Raw genomic sequence first — 9,817 nt, forward strand, 5'->3', positions numbered from 1 at the left:
TAAAAAACACCTAAGGTAAGAACGTAACTATTTTGTTTCCAACGTGTGATTAATTATCAAACAGATTCACTGGTCACGTGTAAGACGGATTTTTGACGCCGGAACGTCGCGGCTTGACTAAATTCGACAGAAATGGTTCACTACTTGACTAGGTTGACATCGTGACAGGTTCTATACGTTGACGTTTTCAATGTAGTTGGCATTATAAAAATAAGACAAGTTTGCTTACAGTTGAAGTTTTTATGTTAACATTCAAATTAACTGCTATTAGAAGATTATGAAGATAATCAGTATTTTAAAATGAATTAATTTCTCATTATTATAGATTCCGTTAGGGATGAGTACACCATAGTTGATGAATGATCTGTATTAGTTTTAATTGCTAATACAATAACCAACTAACCGACCTTGCCTTACAACCTTACTTAGACAATATTATGACAATAAAAGCAAAAGAGCAGGAGTTATGTTGCTTTAAACAATGGTGTGATCAGAATTAAAACTTAATCTTGTTCTTTTGTCAGGATCTAGAAACATGGAAAACTGTAGTAATTTAAATGTAATATAAACTATGTTATGATACGGTGGACATAAGGATAATTCAGACTTCATAGGGATACAAGAGGGGCTGCAAAACGGTGAGTCGATAAGGAGAGCGTCCAATATAGCTCTGGTCCTCACAAGTTCCTACCTCATGCTTCCACGGGTCAAGCGATGACAAAGACCGCCAGCTAAGAGTTGTGTGCTTAGCTGGTAGTGCAGCCTGGGCACTGTTGTCCTTCTGACTTCAGCTAGATTGAGGAGGTACGATCCGAGTGTCTGTTCACCAAGGAGGTGCGGCTCAAACTGCGTCTGTTCTGGCATCCAGCGGCTGAGTAAGAAACGCTGCACCACGCCCAGCTAGATCCAAGGTGGTAGCCCCATCAGCGTGGTCGTCCCAGTGTTGGTTGGGACGTTAAAAAGAACTGGCACGATGGCCCTCCGGCGAGACAGGAGTGTTGGCGTAGGCCCAATAAGCCACCCGTAAAAATCCCCATTGCGAATAACATAGGAGAAAATACGACTCGATACAATCGGCAAAGACCCACGCGACGAAATAAGGACTACGATTGGAAACTTGGAACATGGAATTGCAAGTCACTAGGTTTCGCAGGATGTGACAGGATAATCTACGACGAACTACATCCCCGCAACTTCGACATCGTGCCGTTGCAGGAACTTTGTTGGACTGGACAGAAAGTGTGGAAAAGTGGGCATCGAGCGGCTACCTTCTATCAAAGCTGTGGCACCACCAATGAACTGGGAACAGGATTTATAGTGTTGGGCAAGATGCGACAACGTGTGATCGGGTGGCAGCCGATCAACGCAAGGATGTGCATGTTGAGAGTTAAGGGCCGTTTCTTCAACTACAGCATCATCAACGTCCACTGCCCACACGAAGGGAGACCCGATGACGAGAAAGAAGCGTTCTACGCGCAGTTAGAGCAAACATAAGATGGTTGCTCGCCGCGTGACGTGAAAATCGTTGTCGGCGACATGAACGCGGAAGTAGGAAGAGAGGAAATGTACAGACCGGTAATCGGGCGAAACAGCCTGCACGCCGTATTGAATGATAACGGCCAGCGATGCGTAAACTTTGCAGCCTCCCGTGGTATGGTAGTCCGAAGCACCTTCTTCCCCCGCAAAGATATCCACAAAGCCACCTGGAGATCACCCGACCATCAAACAGAGAACCAAATCGACCACGTTCTAATCGACGGTAAATTCTTCTCGGATATAACCAACGTCCGCACATACCGCAGTGCGAATATAGATTCGGACCACTACTTAGTCGCTGTATGCATGTGCTCAAAACTTTCGACAGTTATCACCACGCGTCGAAGTCGAACGCCGCGGCTCAACATCGAGCAACTTCGTAACGTAGAAGTGGCTCAAGACTACGCGCAGCAGTTAGCAGTGGCTCTACCAACGGAAGAGCAGCTTGGCGCAGCTACACTTGAAGATGGCTGGAGGGACATCCGATCCGCCATAGGTAGTACCTCGGCTACAGCACTAGGCTTCGCGACTCCGAATCACAGAAACGACTGGTACGACGGCGAATGTGAACAGTTGAAAAACGAGAAGAATGCAGCATGGGCGAGAATGCTGCAACACCATATGAGAGCGAATGAGGTACGTTACAAACAGGCGCGGAACAGGCAGAACTCAGTCTTCCGGATGAAGAAGCGCCAGCAGGAAGAACGAGATCGCGAAGCGATGGAAGAGCTGTACCGCGCTAAGGACACACGAAAGTTCTACGAGAAGCTGAACCGCTCGCGCAGAGGCTTTGTGCCACAAGCCGACATGTGCCGAGATAATCACGGGAATATTCTCACGAGCGAGCGTGAGGTGGTCGAGAGGTGGCGGCAGCATTACGATGAGCACCTCAATGGCGACGTTGCAAGTACCGAAGGTGGCGTGGTAACAGATCTAGGAGTATGTGCACTGGACGAAAGACTTCCGGCCCCTGACCTTCAAGAGATTGAGGAGGAGGTTGGCCGGTTGAAAAACAACAAAGCCGCTGGAGCAGATCAACTACCGAGCGAGCTTCTAAAATACGGTGGAGAAGCACTGGTGAGAGCACTACACTGGGTCATTACCAAGATTTGGGAGGAGGAAGTATTACCGGAGGAATGGATGGAAGGTATCGTGTGTCCCATCTACAAAAAGGGCGACAAGTTGGATTGCGGGAACTACCGCGCGATCACACTACTGAGCGCTAGAGTAGGTCATCGTTTATATGGAAAAATGAAAAATTCAATGGTATCCCACCAGATCAAAGCTTTTTTCATCCCATTTCAGGACCCAAATAAGTGTGCAAAATTTGGGCACGATCGGTTATGTCTACGTTTTGCGCATCGCGTTTGAAGTTTGTATGGGGTTTTACATGGGAAAACACACTTTTTTGCATTTCTCTCATAACAAGCTCGAATTTTTCTAAAACCGTGTAACCGATAAAGTGAAAACATAGCCTAGGGTGTCCTGAAAAACTTTGTCGAAGACCGCGAAGTGATCTGATGCTTATGAAAAAAGTTATAGCGTTGGCATTGATTGGCGAAACAGCATGATTTTGTTGCTATTGTTATTCATTTACATGTTAAAACATAAACACATGCATGCGGTTCGTTGGTTATAACTTTTTTCACAAGCATCAGATCGCTTTGCGGTCTTCAACAAAGTTTTTCAGAACATCCTAGGCTACCATTTTATAGTATCGGTTAAAAAGTTTCAGACAAACTTTTTCAACTTATGACAAAAATGAAAAAAAGTATGTTTTCCGATACAAAATCCCATACAAATTTCAATTGCAATGCGCAAAGTGTAAACGCAACCGATCGTGCTCAAATTTTGCACAGCCACTCAGGACCCAAAACGGAACCAAAAAAGCTTTGATCTGAGAAAACGATTCCGATGACCCACACTACTGAGCGCTGCCTACAAGATACTCTCTCAAATTTTATGCCGCCGTCTATCACCGATTGCAAGAGAGTTCGTGGGGCAATATCAGGCTGGATTTATGGGCGAACGCGCTACAACGGACCAGATGTTCGCCATCCGCCAGGTGTTGCAGAAATGCCGCGAATACAACGTGCCCACACATCACTTGTTCATCGATTTCAAATCGGCGTATGATACAATCGATCGAGAACAGCTATGGCAGATTATGCACGAATACGGATTCCCGGATAAACTGATACGGTTGATCAAAGCGACGATGGATCGAGTGATGTGCGTAGTTCAAGTATCAGGGACACTCTCGAGTCCCTTCGAATCTCGCAGAGGGTTACGGCAAGGTGATGGTCTTTCGTGCTTGCTGTTCAACATTGCTTTGGAGGGTGTAATAAGAAGAGCGGGGATAAACACGAGTGAGACGATTTTCACGAAGTCCGTTCAGCTGCTTGGTTTCGCCGATGATATTGATATTATTGCTCGTAAATTTGAGACGATGGCGGAAACGTACATCCGACTAAAGAGTGAAGCCAGGCGAATCGGACTAGTCATTAATGTGTCGAAGACAAAGTACATGATGGCAAAGGGCTCCAGGGAGGAATCACCGCGCCCGCCACCCCGAATTCATATCGACGGTGATGAATCGAGGCGGTTGAAGAATTCGTGTACTTGGGCTCACTGGTGACCGACGACAACGACACCAGCAGAGAAATTCAGAGGCGCATTGTGGCAGGAAATCATGCCTACTTTGGACTCCGCAGAACTCTACGATCGAATAAAGTTCGCCGTAACACGAAGTTAACCATCTACAAAACGTTGATTAGACCGGTCGTCCTCTATGGGCACGAAACATGGACCCTACGTGCAGAGGACCAACGCGCCCTTGGAGTTTTCGAACGGAAGGTGTTGCGTACCATCTACGGCGGAGTGCAGATGGAAGACGGGACTTGGAGAAGGCGAATGAACCCCGAGCTGCATCAGCTGCTGGGAGAACCAACCATCGTCCATACCGCGAAAATCGGGAGGCTACGGTGGGCGGGTCACGTCATCAGGATGTCGGATAGCAACCCGACTAAAATGGTTCTCGAGAGTCATCCGACCGGAACAAGAAGACGTGGAGCGCAGCGAGCTAGGTGGGTCGACCAAGTGGAGGACGATCTGCGGACCCTACGCAGAGTGCGGAACTGGAGACAAACAGCCATGGACCGAGTTGAATGGAGGCGGCAACTATGTACAGCAGAGGCCACCCCGGCCTTAGCCTGACCGGTAAGGTAAGGTAAGGGATACAAGAGATGAACACAGAAAAGCAAAAGACGACTAGCGACGACATAAGATACATTAACTGTATATTAACATAAGGCGTTCGACTGATAAGTTCTGTCCACAACATCGAATGGAAGCTCAAAAAGAGAGTTAATTGAAGATGATTCCAGTGCTGTAGATTAGACCGGCCCACATTTGTATGGCGAGAAAGAAAAGTTGGAAAAATTCACGGGGCACCCTCTAGAATCGTGCCTTTGGATGAGAAGAATAATCTGTGAAAGATTCAGCTCAATCGGTTTAAAACTGAGCTGGCGCAAATGAGTTGAAGGTTTGTATGGGATTTTCAGTCCAAATATATAGGAAATTGGATGGCCTACAGTCTCTCACTCAATACGCCGGTTCAGCGAGCTCGATTTAGCTCAGAATTGAAGGAATGGTAGTTGGTACCCTAAGGAACAACTTTGTAGAAGACCATATCATGATAAAACTTAATTTTGTTGCGGATTCAGCTAACGAAAGCAGGATGAGGACATCTTCCCCCGTTTACTCTCGGTTGTTATATACAGCACGTGTTTGTCGGTCGTAGCTTGCGCGCTACATCATAGGCAGCTATGTAATTCTTCATTTTTTCGATACCCGCCCACGTGCGTGAGCAATTGAAATGAAGGACAACATAGCTGCCTATGATGTAGAGTGCAAGTTTCGAACAGCAAACACGTGCTGTATATAACAACCGAGAGTAAACGGGGGAAGATGTCCTCATCCTGCTTTCGTTAGCTGAATCCGCAACAAAATTAAGTTTTATCATGATATGGTCTTCTACAAAGTTGTTCCTTAGGGTATCAACTACCATTCCTTCAATTCTGAGCTAAATCGAGCTCGCTGAACCGGCGTACTGAGCGAGAGATTGTAGGTCATCCAATTTCCCATATAATTGGACTGAAAATCCCATACTAACCTTCAACTCGTTTGCGCCAGCTCAGTTTTAAACCGATTGAGCTGATTTTTTCACAGAGTGCTCTTCTCATCCAAAGGCACGATTCTAGAGGGTGCCCCGTGGAGTTTCTCGACATTTTTGTATTTGGGCCAGTCTACTGTAGATGACCAACATCGGTTCATCATAACAAAATTGGTGTTTAACTTGAAATAACTTTCAGAATGCACAATGTAACTTGGGATATTTTTTGATTATTGTTTGGAGATGATGTCAGAAAAACTAGTTGCCCATACCGGCTAAAAACGCTAGTTCTGGTGATTGTCACTGAGTAGTCTTCAAAAGTATCAGAACATTACATTTTTAGAGCTTCCACAAAATACAGGTGGGATGGGAACAGTAAGTGACACTGTATTTTTTGATAACTACTACGACCCAATACTAAATACTGCACACTTTGCTCAAGTTGACGACATCGTCTAGTCCATCGTGAGTATTGGTCCTAGTAGGGGGAAAGTTGGAAAAGGGTCCAGGCTTTGCTATCAGCTGTCCTGCAGCTCCACCTGGTCACTCTACAAAAAAAAAACAAAAAAAAATATGGTCTTTTACAAAGTTGATCCTAAAAATAAAGCCCTCTTTCAATATACATGAAAATTAGAGTGGTCCATATTTTCAAAGAAATTAGGAACCAAACTGTTTTATTTGTAAGAATAACCATATCCATATAAGGAACACTAAGCGAGGCAGGCCAAGTCCCAGTGGGGACGTTGAGCCATAAAGAAGAAGAAGAAGAAAAAGAACTATGTACATTCTTCAGAATAGTTAAAGATTCATCAGTTTTGAGCAAGTTTGCTGAAGACACTTTTTATGTAGCTTTAAAGTTGACTGATCTAGAGGTATTTTTCTGAATAAGCTTAGGGTGGTTCAAGATAAACCGGTTTTCTGGCGTTAACTTTTTAGTTTCGATTTTTCACCAAAGTCGCACAAGAAACACTTGTAGAGAATTTGAAGACGCATCGTTTCGTGCACTGAGATGATCGTTATCTCTTTTGGTTCAAAAGTTACAGGCATTTTTCTAAAAAAACATAGTTTTCAAAAAGGTGTTATGACGGGTTGGGGCAAACATAAAAAATATCTTATTCTTGCAAATAAAAAAGTTTGATTACCAATTTCTTTGAAAATATGGACCACCCTAATTTTCATGCACATCTTAAAGAGGGCCTTATTATTAGGGACAACTTTGTAGAAGACCATATTTGCTTAAAAACTCATTAGAAGGTGTTGAATACAGTAACAAATTTTGAAAACGACGTATAATCAATCCTACACCACAGACAAACAGACGTAACAGCTTGAACGATTTTCATGGAAATCCATCGCCCAGGTCACACTACCCTCACCTGGTGGAAAAGTTGCACGAATCACTGTGTTGTGCCATATCGTCAACAGAAGGCGCTAGTGTGAAACGTCAAACGCATAGAAAAACGATGCGCGCGCCTCTGGTCGTGAAATCCACAACTATAAAAATTTAAAATGATCGTTAAAAGCGTGGTCGATGGAAATTTCGCAAGTGTTACGTCTGTTTGTCTGTGCCTACACACCGCACCGCATCTTTCCTCGTAAATCTGGTTCGTGGACCACTGTGCAATGTAGTTAAATAATCTATTCAGGCACAAATGCCACTTAAGTGGTAAAGAGTCCTAAATATATTTATGTGAAGAATTAGCCATAGTTTAAATTCAATAATAAAAAGAAAACATAAAAATATCTTGAATATCTATATCATAGTATTTGGAGGGATCTTAATGAAAATTCATGAAAGTTTCCTTAGTATGCTGAAGGACCGATGAAATGACTACTCAAATTTTAGGACAAATTTGAAAGGTACCGTAAATAGGGGTGAATAGAAACAAATAACTTATTGTAAAAAAGATGGCAATTATGTTTTAAAATTCATCAAAACTTAATTTTATTAGCTAGTTGGATGCTACCAGTGTTCCAATAAACCTTTTTTGAGATGATAATTCCGTTAATTTTTTTGTGAAAATTTTTAAAAGCAAAGTATCGATTTAGAGGCAAAAAAACTTCCGCCATTAAAATTGCGTTTTATCGATTTGGTGTGTATTCACAGACTAAAGTATTTATTGACATTCGACAATTTTCTCTTCATTAGGTGAATTATTATAATCTAGTCTTAGTGTTTTATTTGAATTAAAAGTTATTTCTGTCTTGAAATTGAAAAAAAATCGAGAATTGTTTAAAGCTGTTTCTATTCGCCCCATTGCGGGGCGAATAGAAACAAACAACCTTTTTTCAAAAAAGTTAACGAAATAAAAATCAGTTTTGAATCCTAATTACAGCAATTAAAGAGGGAGGTGGGACCCAAAGTTGAGACCCTTGCAACTGACTTTATTACGCACGGTTCCAGAAATACTTGCCTGAGTATGCTGGAAGGTGTTTCTATTCACCCCGTTTTACGGTAAACCTTTGATGGGCTCCAGATAAACTCCAAGATTCTATGAAATAATGCCTGCGAGAGTATCTCACGAACATCATGGGTGGACTATACGCCATAAATGACTGAGCGGAATAGGATTTATTCTGTAATTTGTCATTTTTGTAATTTGTTGTTTATTGGGTACGTTAGCCTATTAGTTTTACAAACCATGTATCAGGTCAAGGAAACTGTTCCACTGAAAAGCAATGATTAAACCCATTTTGTTGAGATTAAAAGATGTTTGCATATTTTAAGCAATAATAGGCAGTAGACGTCACGATCAACACCGCAGTTGACACCCTCATCGCTGATTCATACACGTAAGGTGATACAATTCCATTGATTATCAATGGAATCTTGAAAGTTCTACTGATGCATGATTAGATAAAACAATGTTTTCCATTCCGCTGTAAAAATTGGATTTTTGCGCAAAATTAAAAATTCGCGTAACTAAAGTCACTACTCACCGGAATAATCGACTATGTTGGTTGGGACCTGTTCCGGCGTAACGTCGGCCGGAATGGTAATCTCCTCCGCCTTGGTGGGCACATCTTCCGGGAACTCCTCACTGACGAGCGACAGGATCAGTGACGTTTTCCCGACGCCCTGGTCCCCCACGAGCAGAATGCGAACGTGTCGTCGATGGGACGCCGACCATGCCACCATTATCGAGCGCGCAGTTTTTTATTCCTATCTCCCGGTAATCGAATCACCTCACTCACATCTAGCCAGGCTGCGCCCGGACGACACTGCTGATAGGAAATCAAAACATGAACCTTCTTGGGTGATAACGACAATGACACCCAGAAAAAAAACTGTACTTACAAAATCGATTGTCAAAATTGCTGCACCTCCACCCTCTTCGCAAAAAGTGGAATTTTTACAGAACTGCAGTGGAAGTTCCCCTTCGTGGATCAGATACAATCAAATGCCGCCGCGGGCTCCCACGACTCTTCTTCACTTGGCTTTTATTCAGTGGGGGTCAACAAAGTTTGAAAACCATCCAGCGGCATGAAATCAACATAAAATTTCGCCTTTCTCACTTCACTACTTTTCCCACACACCTTTTGTTTCCACGAACGAAACGGTACCTGTGTCTGGATGCGATCAATGCAGGTGGAAGAACCTTTCACAATAAACGCCGCAATTTCCAATTTTTCACCGGGACAACTCTCGAAAAGCGGGTATCCACCCGAGTCAAGAAACGCACTCCCCCGCCGAGTTTACGCTCAACCTCGACGACGACGACGAATCCGTTCTGCGTTTTTCCTTCTTGCTACTGTACTTTTTATTTTTGCTACACACCACACTCCTTGGATGACGACGGGTCGCCAGTTACGAAACCATCAAAACTCTGGCGTTTCTCGGACTGACTGGCTGTGGTGCAGGAAGATGAATGGAAAAGCAAGCAAAGAGGAAAACATGCAAAACAAACGGGGTGGAGAGAGGTTGTGAGAAAAAAAATCCATTTTGACAGTTCTCATCCCTCTCTGCCTCTCTAAAATTTTATTTGCAGTGGGACTCGGAACCCACCGGTAAAGCACAGGGAATTCAAAGGGGGAACAGGCAGCAAAATGGTCAAACCAGCTAAATTCAACAAAAAAATGGAATCAATCAATTTTATACAAGCACTT

General features: G+C 43.5%; 1 protein-coding gene across 3 annotated transcripts in view; it reads right to left on the reverse strand.

The window, feature by feature from the left end:
- LOC109401715 (mitochondrial Rho GTPase) overlaps positions 1-9,577 on the reverse strand; it is a 34,318-nt gene extending 24,741 nt beyond the window's left edge. For 2 of the 3 annotated variants that reach the window (XM_062851103.1, XM_062851101.1), the window contains exons 1-2: positions 9,009-9,577; positions 8,651-8,932 (exon numbers count right to left, since the gene is read on the reverse strand). In XM_062851103.1, the coding sequence (XP_062707087.1) occupies positions 8,651-8,849 (199 nt within the window). In that variant the 5' untranslated portion in view covers positions 8,850-8,932; positions 9,009-9,577. Of the gene's footprint in view, positions 1-8,650; positions 8,936-9,008 lie in introns of all 3 variants that reach the window. The other variant, XM_062851102.1, reaches the window with a different exon arrangement.
- Positions 9,578-9,817: the final 240 nt, after the last annotated feature.

This window comes from Aedes albopictus, chromosome 2, assembly GCF_035046485.1.
Source record: "Aedes albopictus strain Foshan chromosome 2, AalbF5, whole genome shotgun sequence".
NCBI classification, from domain to species: Eukaryota; Metazoa; Arthropoda; class Insecta; order Diptera; family Culicidae; genus Aedes; species Aedes albopictus.